General features: G+C 34.6%; 1 protein-coding gene across 2 annotated transcripts in view; it reads right to left on the bottom strand.

The window, feature by feature from the left end:
• The window catches only part of NCAM2 (neural cell adhesion molecule 2), a 277,680-nt gene that overhangs the window by 116,854 nt on the left and 139,007 nt on the right, over positions 1–21,819 (bottom strand). For both annotated transcript variants that reach the window (XM_068180672.1, XM_068180671.1), the window contains exons 2-6: positions 12,860–12,934; positions 11,682–11,888; positions 9,362–9,505; positions 4,947–5,084; positions 535–652 (exon numbers count right to left, since the gene is read on the bottom strand). In XM_068180672.1, coding sequence (XP_068036773.1) covers positions 535–652; positions 4,947–5,084; positions 9,362–9,505; positions 11,682–11,888; positions 12,860–12,934 — 682 coding nt within the window. The remainder of the gene's footprint in view (positions 1–534; positions 653–4,946; positions 5,085–9,361; positions 9,506–11,681; positions 11,889–12,859; positions 12,935–21,819) is intronic.

Genomic DNA, 21,819 nt, shown 5'->3' with positions numbered 1-21,819 from the left:
AATAAAATTATATTAAGTTACACTGAAACTTATTCAATGACACTTTCCTGGGTCCTACAAGTACCTAAATTCGTATCTCTTTCTGAATCTCATTTAAATAGAGTTAAGGTAAAAATCTATTTTTACAAATGTGGAAAGTGTTACCTTTTTTTTATTAGTGTTGCTGACCTTTATTGCATAAATGCATATCTGTGCATTTATGTGCAGAAGTTGTTGTTAGGTTGCTCTTGTACTGTTTTTGAGATATGGATTTATTTATTTTCCACTCACAGATGAAGAAATAATGACAATATGGTTTTTTTGTTACCTTTTACATTTACCTCACTTGCTGGCAACCTGAGTGCAATTGAATTTGTGTGAGTCTGTTCACACATTAATGCTTAATCCGGCCTTAGCATTTAGAACAGAAATGGACAGAAAATTCTCTTAAAATTCAGTAGAGAAATTAAGGTTGCACAACTTAATGGACTGTGATAGAAAATCAGGACATACTAAAACAATGTACTCTGATGTGGAGACCTCGACTGAACTCACCTGTACCAACTGATCTCAGGTGGAGGTGACCCAGTGGCTCTGCAGAACAAAGTTATTGCCTCTCCTCGATCTGCTGTGGCATTGAAGGATTTCTGTAGCAGAATGATTGCAGGGGGAACTGAAAAATAAAACATTATGTCCAGTGAATGAAAATTAAAATATTTTAGGTGTTCCTTGAGAAATTTAAAATACAGAATCCTTTGCTAGTTTGGGAATTTAGGGTTACAATTAGGGATCAAGTCACCATGTGAATAATTACTAGTAGTATTTCTTTACTTTTCTTAAATACAAGATTTTAAATATTATCAGAACATATATAATTTTTTAAAAATAGAATAAATTTTTGGAAGTCTTATTCAGCAGTTCTTCAGTTTTCTTACAGAATATTCTAAGATGACTGAAGTTACACATGTATAAGACAATACACACATAAGACATAAAACTATGTACTGATGTTAGGCAGCGTTTCTTAAAGAGGGATCAGTATGCAGGAGTCTTGATTATGCATATTTAATTCCTTTTACTGAGCTCCAGCATACTTCCCATGCAGGAATATCACCAACTTCCAAAGAGCAAATGTGATGCAATGGATGCACCAATGCAATGTGCACCCAATGGATGCAATCTATTTGTATTTCCAAGAATTTAATTTTGTTCTAATAGTGAAAAATACTTTCTGTTCTTGATGGGATTAAGTTATTATAAAAAAATAACATTTATAACATTAATAATAATAAAATAATAACATTTTATAACTGTTATAAAATCATAACAATTCGCAAAGAGCCTCAATCCAACTGAAAAAAATAGCAATAATATTTGAGACAGAAAAACTCACAGGCTGATATTTAACATCTGTTTACATATCTTCTTCTATTAATTAACAAGCAAATATAAAGTGTTCAAGGCCAAATTGGATGGAGGTCTGAGCAACTGGGTGTAGCAGGTGTCCCTGCCCATGGCAGGGGTTTGAAACTAGATGGTCTTTAAGGTCCCTCCAATCCAAACTATTCTATGATTCTATGAAATATACAAATAAAAACAATCCAAGCAGATTGGATGGAAGTTGATATGTGGAGAAGAATGAATGCCACAGAAAGTGAGAGGAAAGGAAAAAGATTAGAGATTCACAAAATAGAGGTCAGCTAGCAAGAACATCCTGTGAGATGACAAAGTGACTCAGTTACCCTTTTTATCTTTACTCTTTGCTAGTGAAAAGATGAAACAGACAACCCCAATGAATTTGTTTTTAGTGTTCCATTGCACTCCACCAGATTTTTCTCACTCACTCTTGAAAACCAACTGTTGTAGCTTTCTACCAAATATTTCAAAAGCCTTTTTACTTCTTAATCTTGAAGATATCAAATTAATATAAAATCATGTACCAGAATTATCAGTGATAAGTAATTGTGTGTTTTTATGTACTTTTCACACTTCTTAATGGTGTGTTTCATAGTGTTTCACAGATCACTTCTTTTCTATCTGAAATTGCATGGGCCATTACTCAGCACACAAAACCCTTCTGCTGTGCAACAGGAATTTATCCATCTCCAATAAAAAAGAACCCACAAGGCTACTTAGAAAGCTTTTAATGCATTTTAGCTATTTTGCAGTGCATTCTAATGTCTGGACCTTGAAAACAGTTGGGAACATGAGGAGATAATTGTTTGCTAGAAGTAGCAGGCTCTTCACTGTTCACCACTAAGAAGTACAGGACTGTGACCTGGTTCAGTGCATTATTTAAGTGCTTCAGTCTTCCAAGAGATACTGCAATGACCATGAAATGAAATATTATTTTCTCTTTTGAAAAGTAAAATTTAGTTTTGCTCATCCTTTTTCAAGGAATAGATCTGTTTTTCTTTTAATGCTTGTATGTACATAGGTTGGATCTAAAGTGTAAAGATACAAGAGGAAAAGCAAAATGAAGACATGCTGATAAGTCTCTCTTATTTCATACTTAAAGCAGAGTGGCAAAACTCAGTCCCATATAACTGTGTAAATCGCTCTCTTTTATTAATTTCAGTGAGATCAGGATGACTATTTAGTTTATGGAACTTCTCAGAGAGTAAAAAGTAAATCTAAGTAGTACATTAAAGAAAAATAATTTTTAAAAAAGAAAAAAACCCAAGTTTATTTACAGGGGGACTTGAATTCTTTCATTCTCTCTATCAACCATTTGTAACCACAGAAAATCATGATATTCAGACCTCACTGTAAATATGACTAGAAAAGAAATGCTACAAAAATTTTAGTGTTGCAAGTAGAAAAGAAACATAAACATTACATTTCTAAGAGATAATCCAGTTGTCAATTTCTTACCCATTATAACCCTCCAAGGATTTCCATACATTAGAAATTACCCTGATATCAAACTTTATTCCAAGTCTTACTTCTAATTATTTTTGAGTAAATTTACAAACTGTTCATATGCAAACTTTAATGTAAAAAAATGAACTACTATAATGAACATGTTATGCCAGATTTCATAAAGTACCCCTAAGTTCTTTTGTTACAGTTTATCCTTCTTTGGATACCTTACATACTTCTATCCTGGTTTAGTTGAAACCAGGACAACTTTTTCCTTGGACTCGATACTCCTTGTGGGTCCCTTCCAATTCACCTTATTCTGTGATTCTAATTATAGAAATATAGTTCATATAGATCTTGCATATTCCTTTAGATTCTACAGTGACTATAACAAGATGAGTAAATAAAGGGTAAAGCTGTAAAATTTAATAACTTTTATGTACAAATACTTTCCTGATAATGTTTTCTTTTTATTGTACGCTTAGATTATCCTCCAAAGTAAGTATTATTTCTTATTTCTCTTTTGGAAAGGAGATGCAGTGGAAATATAGCCATGTAGCTTTTGGTGGCCTACAGACTGATCCTTCTTTTCTTTATTTTTTGTTTTTTTCTTTTCTTTTTTGAATCCAGTTCATTTATAGGCTTTCCTTTTCACCAAAAAACACTACAATTTTTCTTTTTTTCTGCATTTTAATATTACTCTAAAAGCTATTTTGGATCAAGTTTTATCCATTCAACTTTATGTAGGCAAACCTATTTATTACTATAAATGAAGCAGGAAATAGCTCTTAATTGATGTCACTCTACATGACCAACCATGTCATAATCACTTATTTCGCAGCTCCTCTTCCTCCCAAGACTGAAGTTTACAGATGAGTGTTAACATTCTTGCCTGGAGTCATACTAAATATACAAAAGACCACATTTTTTTTTTATAATTCAGCAAAAAATTATGTGAAGACGGAACATTGTTTGCAACCCAATGTTTTCAGTTAAATACAGACTCTCTCAGCTCAACTGCATATAAATACCAGATAGAAGTGAAAGGTGATCAGAAGGTGGACTCATATCCCTGTACATAAATAGAGGCAGAAGAAAATCTCATTCGGCATTTTAAATGCCACCCGATACACTGTTGGAATTGTACATAACCAGGAGTCATGGTAATGCAGCACTAGAGTGTACCACCTACAACAATCTAGAGAAATCTGCCTCGGATGTTGCTGCTTGACAATGTGGACTAAGAAATACCTGTGCCAGAATCTGCTCTTTCAGCTGAAACTAGCTGTGACTTCACCTTTCATAATGACTTGTGTAACCCAGGGTTTGCTGAAAAGGACCAGTCAAGGGCAAAGCATTTAAAGCTCCAAACCTAAGACATACTGTGGAAGAATTTCACTGAAAAGCTGACATTAAACAGACTGCAGAGTTAAATATGCCCTTTATGAGTGGTGTCCTTTCCAGGCAATATATGAAGAGATAGTTATCTTTCAACAGGTCAGTGCAGAGTTTAAGACAGGGTGAGTTAAATGCTCCATCTTGTCTCAATTAGTTGATTTTCCTACTTAGAGATTTATTATAAACTAATAAAATGTATAATGCAAATTTTCAGGTTACTCCCCACATATTTTATTCATCACAAAAATAAAATTTGAAAAAATCTGTAACTAAGACTGTCAATAAAATGTATCTGTGACTTTTGGGACAGCTCATAAAGTACATTACACAGTGAAGGTGAATAATTATGAAAAATCATGTGTTTTTTTAAGAGTAAATGACAAAACACTGAAAAAGACTGAACTCAACTACTATAATCTGAAATCAAAGTTTTGAAATAATTATTGTTCTGTAAATGATGGATAATAATGATCCACTTTTTATATTTATATTTACTGATGCTATGAAATGTAATGAATTCTATTTCCATAGTATAGTAGATTTTTTTTTCAGTATTAAGGAATTACATTTATAGGAAACCAATACTAAACAGACGTGACAATTATATTAACCAATTTAATAAGGTTTTTTTAGAAGCTGATATCTGTTGAAATAGACCATAATAATCAAACAAAGCAAGAAGTCAATTCATCAACTTTATTCCTTACCATTCACAATAACAATTATGTCCCGAAAGTCAATTTCTCCTCTTGCTTCCACTCTTCCTTCACATCTGTAAACTCCTTCTTCACTTTTATTGATCTTAAGAATTTGGAGATTATTGTTTGCTAATACTGCAAATCGATCTAGAAAGGAAAATAAGAGATCAAGTGGCATAAATCAAGTAAATCAAGACAACATAAGGAACGCTAACTTAAATGAATAATATTTAAGTACTTTCTGTGTACAATCAGAATACTCATTGACAAAACATTTGTAAATTTAAAAAGAAAATGTAGGCTGAGAAATTTGGCGTTTCTTCATTCCAAAACACATTGAATTTCCTAGAATTCAATCTAGATTTTCCATCCATAATTTCCTACTTACTCTAAGGAGTAACCAACTGTAAGTTAAATATCAATTTATTGCAAAATGAATGCAATACTCATGAGCATTTACACAGAATAACGAAAAGATTAAATGAAAAAAAAAAGGCTCAAAAATTAAATTGAGCCATTTTTAATAAAATAAGCAACAAAATGCTGTTTCCCTCTCTATCTAGACTGTCTGTCTTTGTGCTCATTCTACAGCCCAATGTTTAATGATTTTGAGCTTGCTTGCCTTCCTTCCTTCCTCCTGTTTCTTTCTCCATTCACTCTTGGTCAATGATATATTTCACCACTCTCATAGACACTCATAGACTCTCATATAACACTTCATAGAAATGGGTACAAAGACATAACCCAAAAAAAGAAAGCACTCTATCTTCTTCAAAGGCCAGCATAAATATTCAATACACATTTTGAGGAGCTAAAGGACACTGTAAAATCAGGCTCTGAAAAAAAGCCACATACACACTTTTCTGCACTTGCAGGAGCAAAATTATAATCTTCAGGAGTAAAATGGACCTGAATTTAATTTTTCCTCTCCCTTCTCTCTGAACTAGTGTATTGGGTTTATGTGTTGATGTGTTGGCCTCAAGGATCAGATATCCCCTTTGTAATCCATGGAAGACCCTATGCTACACAAATTCATCCTGAACTGCAACCCCGAGAAAGAATCCATATTGGAAATGTTACAGACTGACCACAGGCCCCATTCCCCAATCTCCCTGCATTCCTTGGGGTAGTAAAGGTAGAGGAGTCAGTAATGAAAGAGTAAAGTCTGGGAAAAATGAGAGGGGAGATATTGCTTTAATTTTGTATTTGTTTCAACACTCAACACTATTTAACTGGCAATAAATTCAACTATTTTTCCCCTCCGTCAAACCCATTTTGCTAATGTTGGTGAGTGTTCTCCCTGTCCTAATCTCAGCACACTCTTTGTCTCATTTTCTCACACAATCTTGTTGTATTTAGTTTTTTTGTGAGACTTCGGGGGGGGATGCAGAAGTGGCTTCTTTGAGAAGCTTCTAGAAGTTTCACCCATGTCCTAGAGAGCCATTGCCAGCAGGCTCTAAGAAGCACCTGCCCCTGGCCAAGTCCATCAGCAGCTCTGAAATAGCAGATTTAAGATAGGGAAAAATTAATGTACAACAGCAATTGCAGCCAGGGGAGGAATGAGAAGACATAACCAGAACCACCCTGCAGACACCCAGGTCAGTGAAGAAGGAGGAAGAGGAGGTGTCAGACCAGAGATTCCCTAGCAGGCCATGGTGCAGACCATAGAGAAGCAGCTGTGTCCCTGTAGCCCATCAGGTCCACAAGGGAGCAGAAATCCACCTGTATGTCCAAGATTACCTGGTCAGACCAGGTGGATGCCTGAAGAAGGCTGTGACCCTGTGGGAAACCTGTGCTGGAGCAGGGTCCTGTCAGGACCTGTGAACCCACGGAGAGAAGAACCTGTGCCAAAGCAGGTTTTGTGCCAGGACTGGGATGCCCATGGGGGACCCATACTAGAGTGGGTCTTGGAGAACTGCAGGCTGTTGGAAGGATTGCTGAAGTTTGTGGAGGTGTCCCCACACTGGAGCAGGGGAAGAGTATGAGGAATCCTCCCCTGAGGAGGAAGGAGCAGCAGAGACAATGTTTGGAGCCGTGTTAAGCCCGAGAAGAAAGAAGGTGTGGGGGAAAGGTGCAATTTAAGACTTTTATTTCTCACTATCCTACTCTGATTATGCTGGCAATTATATTTTCCTCGAGTCAAATCTGTCTTGCCCATGATGGCAATTGGCAAGTGATTTATCCGTGTCCTTATCTCGATCCATGAGCCTTTTATTATATTCTCCCTCTTCTGTCCAGTTTCAGAGGAGATGATTCAGCATCTTTGGTGACACCTGGTATCCAGCTGAGGTCAACCTCTTGAGGAGGGTAAGTGAGAGAAAGGTTGGGTGGGTGCCTGGAAGCTCACCAAGGTAAGCCCACCAAAACTAGTCAATATTAATTCACTCTCCTGAGGAGAATGACTTCCTGCAATTACCTGAATGTGGGTTTTGAAGCACCTGAAGCCCTGTTACTCAGCTGTTGCTCTTGCTCTATTTTGCACCTTTCAATATCAGAGGATGATGAGATTTAGCAGCTTTCATTTTTAACTAGCAAAGAAATTACTTCTGTACTAGTAGTAAGAATTCTACCATAAAATTAAGAGAGAAATAAAAAAAAAAAAGAAAATCATGCTTCACCTGATTCAAGTTTACAGGACATTAACATCATCCACACATTTATGCTAATTATGTCTGGTTTGTTAAAGTCATGCTTGAATATTAATGCCATTTCATACACTACCACATAAAAATAACATATATTTTCCTGTTCTGCTCCTACACAATTACCTTCACAGAACCGGGCCTCCAAATATTTTGAAAAGGGGAGATCCAGCTCTTTTTTTACCCTTTAAGTATTGGTAAACCTTTTTTTCCTTTTTTTTTTAACCATAGACATGCAATGTGTGAGGTGACTGGGGGGGCTGGAGGTGATCTCCATTTCTATAAAACACTGAAAAAATGAGGGTTCACTTGGTAAAAACTAAATGTTGGCTGGATAATTTTTCAACTTCTATTGCGGGAGAATGGATACAACTGTAGATATTCCCATGAGTATACCAGAAGTTCACTGTGCCATGGATATCTTGATAAAATTGTGCCCTTTACTAAACAGATTTGAGTTGGTGAATCTGGAAGTAACTGGGCATTACACTACTCCAGATCATCACTGCATTGTCTGGACTCAGCCCCCTCAACTTCAAATGCCTGATTTAGAAGAACTGTCATTTGCATGACCTCCCCCTTCAGTCATATCACATGTTAAGTGGTGCGGCTGACAAGAAGGGCTTATGTCTTTTCAGTGGCACTCAATCTAATCTAGAAGAATTTTTGGCTCATGGTTTGCAAATTTTGCTGTGTATGTACCAGTCTTTGAGCTAGAATGTCCAATAAAATACTAATAGTAGGACATTACTAAAGAGCTGTTGAATAAAATACTGAAACTTTGGAAAATTGTCTCCAAACTTTCTTTCCCAATGGAGAGGAACCTTAGACTGAGTCCAGAAACATCAACCAAGCTTTTTTTTTTCCCCCCAAACAACTGTTCTGCATTTTTTTATTTGACTTCATAAAGCCCCCAACAAACTTTTTGTTTTCATTTTGAAATAAAAATTAACAATAAATTTTGAAATAATAAGAATTTCAAATATGTACTGCTACTCTGATTTGCATTACATGCAGAGAGAAAAACTGATGGGAAGTTAGAAAAGCTGATTAATTAACAATGTTAGTTCTTTTTGAAAAATGCAAAAAAGTCCTGTTTTGGCAAAGATAACTATTGATACAGCATTGAAAAAAAATATTCAAAGTTTTTGTGGGCATAAGTCAAAATAATACTATTTGCCTAAGTAATTGCCTCTCTAGACACTTAGAACTTGCATGTGGGGAAGGTGAGATTCGTCTTAATCCAAGCTTTATCAGTCCAGTTTCAGCAGATCACTTCTATCCCAGTTACTTGTAACTCAGAGGGTAATTTACCCTGATACAAGCAAACTCTCACAATAATGCAAAATGCCTCTCCACCTGGGATTCTCTGAGCAACTGGGCAAGTATCCCAAAGTCAGGGCTGTGTAGGGTCAGTATCACAGCTTGGTCTGCAGTGAAGTTCATCTCAGTGTGTTTTAACTGTGTTCAACTCCTACAGACAAGGCACACCAGGAAGAGATCCTGTGAGGGAGCTCCCAGCAATCTTTTGGGCATTTGGACAATCATGTTACACCTTGGCAAAATTCCTGATTGGAAAAAAGACACACGGGGGAAACCATTGTACACAGATTCTCCACAGATCACAGAACCTGGTTAAATTACATTTACGCTGATGGACTAATCAAAACCCCCCACTAAAATCCACCACAAAGTCCACTATGACTTTAAAAAGTCCTTTTTTAAAATAATGTTTTAATATCAATTGGAATGTATAACTTAAAGAGTTACCAAAATACTAACTGTCAGCAATAGTTGTGACTTCCTCATTCCGATACAACCAGCTGACAATGGGAGCAGGTGAACTCGTAACACGGCAAACAACTTCTGCATCTTCTCCCTGCCTGAACTCTTGTGGAGATACTATGTCCTGAAAAGTGAGCTTTTCTGAAAGGGAAAAAAAAGAAAACAGATTATGGTAAGTGTCTTGCGCTTAACTTAGCATTAAAATTATATTCAACAACAAATAAGATAAATACCACTATTAAATCTTCTTATTATGATAGGACAGAATTATTTCCATAACATAATTTTCCCACATAAGACTCAAATCTTCCTGAATTCTGCCTGTAAAAATTACTTTACAATCCTTTTGTATTATGCAAACTTTTGTTTATTTATATATATTCTGCAGGTTTTATAAACAAATTTTCATTGTTTTCAATGTTCCAAAACACAGTTTTTAAACTCTAGATCTTAGAAGTTCATGTTGATAGTTTATTTACTCTCCTGTGGATTTTATTCCTCATTATTCTATTACAGAATTAAAACCTCTTGTTTTTATTCTAATAAATCTTCCATAAAAAAACATTAAAATTTGGAAAATTCTCATGAGAAAAGTGGAATTTTTGCCTCCCTGCGAAAAATAGCATCTGAGTAAAATTCAACATTAAAAGGCCAGTGAGAAACTATTAGGTCTATTATGACTATTAGGTCATAAGAAATTGTATCATTATTTTTAGGTACTAACAACATTGTTTTAGGTCTGCTGAGGCTTTTAATTTTTCTGAGCTCAAATAATCAAATGATATTTGATTTTCTACATGTGTCAAATAAATCCAGTATTTTTAGAAATCCAACATGGTATTAATCCATGATCTCATATAAGATCTAATGCAGTTGACTAATACACACAAAAAAAAAAATCTGGAAGAATTCTTGCACACAGAATAAACAAACCGGCATATGTTCTCTCAGGTCAAAGATGGCCAATTACATTTCAGAGTAAACTTTGGGGAGCTTATGCCAGAGACATAGCTTCATCACTGTTGTTACATCTCACAGATTTTTATATGAAGTCAGAAAAAAACCTCTCACAGTTATCTGAGCGTCCTAAAAACCAGGCCTTAAGACTACCAATATCCTGCTATTTTCTTACATCACAAATATGAACAAGGAAATTTTACATGTCTGTTCCCACAAACCTTAACATTACTTGTGTAGGTTTGCAGGTTTGTCTGACCTCAGAATTATTGAAATTAACACATGTAAATGCTTCTAAAGATTTCTACTTTTCTCAGCATTCTGCTAATGGAGTAACTGACAGTTTTATGCATACAAATGAATTCCCAAAATGTTGAAATCCTTTGATTTGTAAGGTTTCAAGCCACCATGTAATCTCTTCTAACTGCTACCATCTTTTTATAGGTTGTTTTAGCAGAAGATTTTTTTAAATCTTCTTTTTTTTAATCTATGTTTTTTGTTATCTGAGTTATCTCTACTTCTCAGAACCAGTGCTTTACAATTCTACTCTGTATTTTTTGTCTCATTGTAATTCCTTCACATTTAAAAAACTATTCTCCAATGAACTTAGATCCTAAATCAGCTGGTAGGCTGCTGGCATATGCCCCATCTTTCACCAACAAAGACCTTGCCTTACATCTTCACTGTGCTTGTTTAATGCATAGCTTTCAGGTATTTTTGATTGATCTAAAGAATGTGATAGAATGCAGTTATTCAACACTGAGAAAAAAGCTACTCAAATCTCTCAGAGAATCTCATACTACAATAGAATGCATTTATTTTTCAAATATACTCCTCAAGTCGTTCCTTGCAATTGAAATACATTTTGATTACTTATCACACTGAGCTTCAATGGCTTATGTGAAAACTCATTCATAAGGCCAAGAAGCAAAAGATAGAGACTAAAATAACAATTCATTAAAATTCCACTTTTAAATGTCATATATTGCACTTCCTGCACTTCTGTTCATACCCATATTTGTAATATTGCCTAATTTGTAAACTGTATATACGCTTGTAATACGGATTATACTGATCTATTTTTTCCTCCTATTTTCTAATTTCTTTGTGGGGCAGACAGTGCACCCTCATAAGATGGCATTTTACAATACAGGAGAAAAGCAATTTACAATACTTATAAATGGACCTCCAATTAATTCAAATCTTTGTCATAATGTCTACTTACTAAACTGCACTAGATGCAATTATTTGGAAGGTAAAGTTCAGAGCCTGGTTGATATTTTAAGAGGCTTTACTTTCTCTATGCTAGTGTCTTTTAAAACACTGTCTTTTATTTGTTAATTGATAGTATTTTACTTACGATAAATCTCCAAAACCACAGTAGCTTCTTGAGTTTGTCCTTTAGCATCTGTTGCTTGGCACCGGTATATACCAGCATCTTCTATGTTTGCGTTATAAATGGTAAGGCGTGAGCGAACACCTTCCTTCTGAACAACCACCCTCTGACTAGAAACAATCTTCTCTCCTTGTGGGTTGTACCAATCTATGCTCTCAGGCTCACCAATGGCTACAAACAAAACCAAAACCGATACAAATTTAGACATTTAGAAGGACGTCATGCAACGTGTGTGCCTACCCAATGCATGGTCTATGCGGTGTCAGGAATTTAAACTAAATTCAGGAAGAATTTTTCCATGGAAAGGGTCGTCAAACATTGGCTACCCAGGAAGATGGTAGAATCACCCTGGAGGTGTTCAAGGGATGACTGATTCAGTGCCATGCTCTAGTTGACAAGGTGTTGATCAGTCGAAACTTAGTCTTGAGAGTCTTGGAGGTCTTTTCCACCTAAGTGATTCTGTGAAGCTGCAATGTCAGCTAATTGCTAAATTATGCAAGCTGTAAGAAAGACAAGCAGGACAAAACTGCAGGCATATGCACAATCTTTGAGACAGGGTAAATAGAAACTCAAGGATCTCAAGAGGGGGGAAACAGCTCAGAAGAGTATAAAGTCTTATAAGAAAGAAACAGACTGTCAGTGACTAGATCAACTGGTCAAGTCATCAGGCAATTTCATCGTCAGTGTAGTCAGGCCATGTGTCACTATCCATGGAAGACTTCAATTCAGCACCATCAAGGATCCATATCAATAAGCTGCAAATGCAAATTGTTATCCTCCTGACTGATTACTGCCTCACCAGAAAAAAATTTCTCCCTGGCTGTTTCATTAGGTTGGAGAGGATTTAATTCCTTAGTTTGAATAAGTGACAATTTTTTAACTACAAAAGCATCCTAACAGATATAAACTACCTGTACTGATATAGAGAATTCAAACTGATTCAATGTATGAAATGAAGAGATCCTAGACTGGAAATGTGAAGCCAGTGAAATCCTAGTATTTGCCACAGTTCTCACAAGTCAATGTGAATGTACAACAATATGCTAATTTATTATTGTGAAACAATTACTTCAGTTACAAATACATTAAAAAATTCAAAATTTAACAAAAGTTATATACCTACAAATAAAATGAATACATACCTGTGCATGTGAAGAACTTGGATTCACCCACACTGAGCTCAACTTTGCTAAGTGAAATTGTTACTTGAAGTAAAGCTGGAAAATATAAAGTAGATTGTAAATTCATTTAAAAATTTATCAGTTTAAATCTTACACTGTCAGGTTTTATATTGTTTTCATTCTATATATTGAATCTGTTCTGCAAGTATGAAATTTCAACTAAACATTGTTATGTTTTGAACAAAAGTACATATTGAGATAGAGAAAACAATCTAAAGATGTTACACGATGATGACATCCTTATGTCCCAAACCTGAGGACTAAATTAAAGATGAAAAAAAAAAAAAAAGAAAATGTGATAGAAATATACTTGAACATAAAACACATAAAACTAGAAATTAAATGAGAAAAAGGTGATTTGTAGCACACAGAACAAGGGTAAACAATGCCTGACTAACTCCACCATCTTCTAGGATAAAATTATAAATTTTATGTACAAGAGAACAACAGTGAGTGGCAATTACTTTGACTTTATCAAGGCTTTTGGCTTTCCCTCCCACAATATTCTCATATTTGAGTGTATTGGATATAAAAAACAAGGTTTTGTTAGTGGGGCTGGTTGCAGGGGAGGGAGTTCAGAGGTTGTGCTGTGACAGATATAGGCAGTTCTAGCTGGGTCATGATGGAGCCACTGCAGGACACAACTGAGAGGGTTGAAGGAGTTTGTAGCACCTCTCAGAATGCCAAAGAGAGAGACAAGAAGGCCAAAGTGATAAGAGGTGCTCCACGACCCAATTGGCCACAGTCCAGGACCCTGGCCAATGCATGAGCCCATAAGAGAGCAAACACATCCTGAAAGGACTGTGGATAACCCAAAATAGAAAAGAGGAAAGGAGTTAGGCAGGAGAAGTGGAATAAAAAAGTGAAAAAGAAGGAATGGCAGAAAGGAACCACTATGCCCCCACCCCAGCCTCCTGCATTATCCATCACCTCACTGAATGGACTGTTACCTGCATGGGTGGGTGGTGACAATAAGGAAACTGAAGGCCAGGAATGCGAGGGACTGGATTCTGAAGTCTGGGAAAGAGGCAGAAAGGTGTTTTCCCTGTCTCTAAGTCTCTAGCTTTTTTATGTGACAAATTTTACCCATGAATATGACTTCAAAACTTGCTAAATACAACTATTCAGTTCTGTTGATGGTAAAAATCCAAGAAAAGCTGAGCACAGAAAAACTATCAGCAAAGTACTATCTATAGATATTAACATGGCAACTATTACAATTAAGAGAAAAGTGAAATAAAATAGATTTGCTGTTAACTTTTATGTAATTAGCCTAAATATAAAGAATTAGACAAGATGTGAATTTTTTAATCCAATAGTCATATCAAAAGGTACACCAAAAAGGCAATGAAAACCATTGATTGCTTCAGTATCAGCCTGCCAATCTAAATTTAACAGAACTGGGTATTTTCCACAAAAATTCTCCACAAACAAACAAAATTAAACATCAAATATCTGTACAGCACATAACATTTTTTATGAGATTTCCTGAATTGTTTTCCTAATGCTTCCTGAATGCTTTTCCTAAGAAGATAATCACAATTTAATTTTTTTTAATGAATATTAATATCTTATACCCTGCTCCCCTAAGAAAATAGCTAAGAATAAAAAAAAACCAAACAAAAACAAAAACAAAAAACAGTTAAAAGCCACAGAGAACATATCCTGCCTCAGGCAAAGGTAAATATCTGTATGCACTCCACTAAAATAAAAATTCTCAGTCCATAAAGACAACCAGAAAGATGGCAGGATTGCCTAGTCCAGAAAGAAGCTGAAGGGGACTGAAAAATGTTGAATCTAGTACTAGGAAGGAGGGAGTAGTGGCATTTGCAGTGCAACAGTGAGGAGCATGGTGAAGGCTTCTTTAGGACACACAGAGCCCTGACAGAGGAAGAATCTGCTTGTTCTCATCTCTGGTCTTTAAACCCATGGTACCAAAACCAAAAGCTAAACTTAAGTGTAAGAAAGGAAATGAGTTTAACACAAAATTTTACCTTACGTTGTAATAAGAATCAAGGAGTAATCAATCATCCAGGAGGCAACTTCAACCTCATTTCTTTTTTTACCTGTCAAGTAAAGCTTTACTGTAACCTCAAGACCTATAATTTCTGGTGGAAACCAAGGTACTAAATACAGCCATGGTAATACAGCCAAGGTAATAAATACAGCCATGTGGGAACTTGAAAAGCTTGGATATTTATTCCACATCACATGCTACATCACCATTTTTCTGATACCATATTCTTTCAAAGAGCAGTCTTGTACATTTGCTCCAGAAATATATATGTTAGCAGTGAAATATATATGAAATATATATGAAATATATATGAAATATATATGAAATATATATTTCAGCAGTGTTGTTTCAAGGATAATTTCATTTCTTAATTCCAATAATTGATGTCAAACTATATAAATGCAATAGATTAGGTAATACATGCCAGGTAGAATGTAAGAGGTGGTATGATGAGAGGTGTAAAAGTAAGAGAATATTGTTCCTTCATAAATTAAATAGATATTTGAAATTATAACACAGCTTTGGCAGAAGGCTCAAATCCAATTAAATTTCTTAGCATGAGTGTAAATACATAAACTCTGTGAAGATGATAGCTACATCTCTGAAACCAAAAGGAAATATTTTTTTCTACATATGGTACTTTAATATTCATAAAATAAAAAAATATAAAACCATCTGTCCCATTTTCCCAGCCTCACCATTTTCCTAGCTCTGCTTGATGTAAATAAAAAAATATTGCTTCATGCAACTTAGAAGTAAAAATATTGCTCAAGTTATTAAATCTCAGAAGATCAGATTAATATTAAGATCATATTAAATCTCAGAAATCTCAGATTTTTAGGAGTCAGGCAAATCAAGCAAGGAGAATACTCACTTGTTACTTACTGAGAGCAAAATATCGCAAAGAGAAAACACATTCAGAAAATTTCACCATACTTCCAAATCTGTCTCAGATAGTACAATCTCTGATGAACATTGCAGAAATCTAGCCACAAATCAAATTATTACTGTACACTAACTAATGGGTTGATAAAAAAATGGAGTTCTTTGCATTAGGCTGTTATGAATTTCTTTGAATACATAGGCAAATACTTATTTTATCAGATCTTTGGAGATATTGCAAAAATTTAGTAGAGGTGCTACCTATGTTAAACTAAGTCTGGAAATAAATAACACCTTCTTGATGGATCTTAAAATACTTTCTCTTCCAATGTTTCCAAGAATATCACCTAACTACCTATTCAGAAAAAAAAAATAGGAAAAGGGCAAGATGTAAAAGATCTATTAGAGTTGAAGTCTAGGGACTGTAATGCTGCTGCAGTACAGCTGTTCTGGGAAAAAGTGAATTCGTTTGGGGCTTCCCTCAGTCTTTGGTACGTGTCCAATTTAAAAGCAAAATAAAAGAGCACTACTAGAACTAGGTAATACAACCAATCCCTTCCCTTTTGATCAGAGTCATTATAAAGGAATTATTATCAGTTGTAATACACTAAAAGGATTCTTCTGAATTATTCCTTAATGGGTTTAAAAAGCACTAAGATAAGTAAGAACAGTAATGAGAGGCCCATTTTTACTTGTTAAATACAGAGACAGATGACTGCATTCATAAGGACCAGTATTTAGTAGACTAATTGATTTCAGTCCCATTTGCAGCAGTAGCCTTCAGGTTTCAGAACTAACATCACAAATCTGCCACAGATGCCTTCACAGATGATCACCTGATGAAACAGAAGTGAAATGCCATCACTGAAATATAACAAAAAATGCAGCCGTAAGTCACTCATGTATGTACTTCTACTATCCATTAGCAATATATTACAACATGTTCAAAGTGTATACTATACAAATGTACATTTAAATATATAAATATAAAAGATACACAAGGTACTAAAAAGGTAAAGGGGAGGATACTTTAATAAAATCTGAAAAAAAAAATGGACTAAAGCTCTGCTTCATCTAATAAATCCACCCAACATCTTCTTAATAATTCCATTTCTTAAAAAAAATATCCCACCCAAGCGCTGATAAAACTTGAAAAAGCTTCCTTTCGTTTGCATTGGAAAGACACCAATAACAAAATATTCTGTTCCAGTTTTCAAAATATAAATTGCGTACAACATAGTCAAACAGTTTCATGCTACATCAATACATCAGAAAAACTTCTAGAATTTACTTTTGAACCATTAGATATCACTCAGCTGTACAGGGGTCTTTCTAAATCTGTTGGACTGCAAATTCTCTGAAAAGTAGAGGCTAATGGGAAGGCAGTAAAAAGGAAAAGATGCAGCTCTGAAGACAAAGCAAGGCATAACTTGGGATCAACATGGAGCTAAGGGAAGCGCTGACAGCTACAGACACTCATTTGGATGGCTTTGGCACTGGCTTCTAAGAAAAACAAGTAGACTGCAAGATTTAGCTGAGAGGACTGATTTCTTTGGAAAGGTCCTAATTCTGTTTAGTCTAGGTTCTCTGACAAAAACTACACCTTTGGCTATTGGTGTTCCTTGACATCATTCAGTAAGCTAGCTTACTTGGGTGATGTGGTTTTGTTTTCAGTAAATTATTTAACTTGTATTTATTACATGCTTAGAAAACAAGGCTTCATTATCCTTGAGCATGAACAAATTAATATATTTTTAATAGGTATCAAATTCCATCCCAGAGCAACCACTCACCCAGTTAATCTTTCTACCCTTTATTATGCAGAATTCCATGAATATTATGTTTAAGTGCACTGATGCCCAGATAAAAGTGAATGGGTTTTGAATGAAAATTACACAACCCTTGAAGAAATAGATTCTCCCTTAAAATTCTAATAATTTATAATTTAAATATACTTTGAAACACTTGGAAAAAACACTTAATGTTTTTTTTTTTATTAATACTATATTTTAGAACCTTTTTGACTTCTAAGCTGAAATGAGGAAACATAAACTAGTAAATATACAATGAACTTATTAAGTATCAGACAGTTAAAAGGAATATTATTTTAGGGCAAATTCTTGAGTTCTTTTTGAAAATATGAATGGTTTAAACTTCTTCAACTACTAATTCAGCAAAGTAAGAAATACAAATTCAAAAAATCATTAAACATGCCATAAAGTTACATTTCCATTAGCAAAAGTCTGATCTAAGTAATTTACATAAGTAATCAAAAAATTGGGAACAGTATACCTCTTCCCTGAAAAACTCCATTAAAAAAAGAATATAAACCACAACTAAATTCAGGTCTATTTAAAGTTGTTTGCACTTGAGAGGTGGAATAATCCAATGGAAACCGTGTTTGGAGATATCTTAAGTCACCTAATGTACTACTGTTTTTTTCACATAAACAGATAACTCCAACACTTTGGACTGTTGAAGAGGGAACAGCATGCTGTGAAATATGATGCAAGAGATGACCATTACAGATAATGACATAACTATTAAAATTATCATCATTAAACAGCAAACCCACAATGAAATCTTAAGGAAAAAAATGGGATTTTACCACATTTGAGACATCTCATATTCAAGTGAATTATCTATGGGGAAAAAATCCTGCTATCCTGTCCTGAAAAAGAGATGATGTTCTTGTTGATCTGCTAAAGTCTGTGAGGCTTGTAGTGTTTAAAACTACCTCATGCATTTGTAATCCTTTTACAAAGAGAATGCTGAAGAATAATCTTTTTTCTATGTACGTGAGAACCTACAGTGAAAAATCGATCCAAACAGACTATTCAAATGCAATTCATTTAATGTTTACTCATTTAAATGTACTTTTGGGGTATTTTTTTCCATCTTTAGCAGTTTAATATAAACTACACAAAATTTCTAATTGATCCTTTCCTAATATTCTAATATCCTGTAAACAATGTAACCCTTTTTTCTTATGATTAAAGGTATACTAACTGGCCAAATAATATCCTTCTTCCATTCAATGGCCTTGAGTGCTCGTCTGCAAGTTTTGTAAAATCATCTGAAATACAAACTTCATCTGCAAAGACAACAAACATAAATTTAAACCGTAAAGAGTTTGGTTATTTTCAATTTTCTAGTGGGCTGACTACTAATAAATCATAAAGCCTCATTTCTCCATAGTATGACAGTACTGAGAGATGTAACATTTATAATTGCTTGGCAGAAAGTTTCACAATTAATTAAGTAGTTCAGTATAAATGAACTTTCAATTTCATCACATTACCTTTAATTTGGATTTGTCAGTAGAGAATACAGTTCAGATTTAAAGTTCTAAGGTTTTATTTGAATTATTATGGATTCCTTCTTCAATTTCTGTCTTATAGATTACAGAGTGTTTTATTTTTAGTTAGACAAAACAGTCTTTGTGTCATCATGAATTCATTTCCTACATCTGTTGAAGCATCATTTTCCCTGATGAGAGGAGCTGGAAGTCACACAAAGTTCAAACTGCCTTCTGGGCCGGAACAGATGTTGTAGGGGTGAAATGCACAATGAAAGAGCACCAACACAATCCAGTTTTGTGCAACAAATACTGAATCATAATCAGAAAATCCTCTGTAAAAAATTCTTTTCTATGACACTTGCAGCAGAAACAGTTAAATAGATAAGCTATTAATATCTGAGCAGAGACAGTAAACAAGCATAAACCAGTCTGCTTGCTACAATTCCATTCAAAAGAATAATCTCAAACAGAAGTTACTCACTACTGTTCCCCCAAAAGTCAAGCAAACTACAGTTTAGAAATAAACTCATAAATATTGTAGGTGCTACTGAGATTGTCAGGTAGGTTGATGAATGGAGCTCAGTTCTTCAAAACTAAAAAATAGGGAATTGGGTAAAAAATGGATAAATTTTTATATATGGATTTACAAGCCCAAAGATATTTAGATATTTTAAAGAATACCTAAAAATATTTATGAATATTTAATATTTCTAGTCATGGCTTAGAAGCTTATAAAAAAATCAAGATTAATAGAGAAATAAAAAAAATATTATTTATTCACGTAGAATCTGTGCAAGTGAAAGTAATGATAAACATTGGAAGAATTTAGCTATAAAGTGTCAGGCATGACAGGATGCATATCTTTAATTCCATTTAAATTATTCTAGCTAGATTCAGTAGAGCTTCTTATTATGCATGGGAAAAACAGTGAAGTTTAAAATTCATTTATTAACAGAATATTAAGATATTGTAACTGTATAGGAACATACTGGGAAACCTTTGTCATGTATTGGTCTCATACACATATAGATACATATATGGAGAAAAAAATAGTATAGAATAGGATGATCAAAGTACTAGAGAATTCTATTTATCAGTGATGAACATAACCTTAACAAAATCTGCTCAATCTGTTTTTTTTGGAAGCAATAAACAGAAAGAAGAAATATTTGATGGGTAAATGAATATTAAGGAACATGCTTCCCAAATTGAAATTTATTAAGCTGGGGAATTCCTAATTTCATAATAACTCCTACACACAATATCAAATCAATACCAAGAAGTCCTCAATAAATATGCACCTGAAAAATAAGGACCTTATCTTAAAAGTAACAGTTTTTTAGTAATAGTAACCTAGAACTGTAGAATAAGTGGAAGGCTAGGCATGTGCATTGTGGGTAGGGTTTATTTTTTTATTATTAAATTTCTTTTCCCAAGCAAAAGGCTATAGGAAAAGAGGCAATGGCCTCAAGTTGTACTGTGAGAGGTTTTGATTAGATATTAAAAAAAAAATTTCTTCACTGAAAGGGTTGTTGAGCATAGAAAAATGCTGCCCAGGGAGATGGTGGAGTCACCATCACTGGAGGCATTTAAAAGATTTGGATCTGCAGAGATAAGGGACATAGTTTCGTGCTGGGCTTGGCAGTGTTCAGTTAAAATGGCTGGACTGAATGATCTTACAGGTCTTTTCCAACCTAAATGCTTCTATGGTGTTTTGGTTTGGGTAGGGTTTTTTTTGTTAGTTTTTTGTTTTCTTTTGTTTTCTTTTTTAATCTAGCTTAAATTGGATTTAATATAATTTCCAAAAGACATGTGGCAATGTGCAGTAACAAAAATGCAGGAATCTTTTTTCAAACATAGTAAAACAGTTTTTCACTTGGTAGTCAAACACAGGAACTGTAGCGGTGCATTTAGAGGTGGGGGACAGTTGCCTAGAGAGGCTGTTGATTCTGCATCCTTGGAGATACTAAAAACCTGACTGGGCATGGCCCTGAGCAATCTGTTGCTGACCTTGCTCTGAGCTGGAATTTGGACCAGGTGTTTCCTCCTGCCTTCTTGCCTCCACTGGTCTGTGTGTGTCTATGTGATCTTTAGAACATGAAAATCTAACTCGTTTCTCCTTGCTCCACTGGGCAGCTTTTCATTATAGAACAGTAAATCAGACATAGTACAGAGAAAAAAAAAAAAATACCTGAGGGTCACATTTGTCAAAACCTGCAAACTTAAAGGTAAAGTCACAAACCTTAGAAATGTTTCTGAAAAGAAGCACTCATGCCAAAAGAGTGCCTCATATTTCACCATTATATTCCATTTTGGTTTTTCTGAGGAGGAAACTTTTTAAAACAGCATTTCTTAATCGTTGCTGGGTAGTCAGCACAAGTTTGATAATGTGCCAAGACAGTAATTGAACACAGACACCCTCATTGAAAGGTACATAGAGGCTGCCTGAGGACCAGCAGCAGAAAACATGATATTGAGAAGAGAAAAAAAAAATAAGCAAGTGAAATCACTGCGAAAATTACTCCTTCAGTATCAGCTAACAGCCCAAGTGGTCCTTCAAATTGTAGAGGTGTATTGGATTAAGCCAGCATTCATCTAACTACTTGGCATTTATAATCTAAATCCAAAGAACATGCTTCTCAAACTTCAGGCCAAAAGCTGTCTGCAAAGTTTCTGTTGAATGCTAAACACATTAACCCTCCCAAAATAAATAATGCAACA

This window comes from Anomalospiza imberbis, chromosome 2 (assembly GCF_031753505.1).
Source record: "Anomalospiza imberbis isolate Cuckoo-Finch-1a 21T00152 chromosome 2, ASM3175350v1, whole genome shotgun sequence".
NCBI classification, from domain to species: Eukaryota; Metazoa; Chordata; class Aves; order Passeriformes; family Viduidae; genus Anomalospiza; species Anomalospiza imberbis.
Note: the sequence above shows the minus strand (reverse complement) of the source record. Positions and strands in the feature narration are given on the sequence as shown.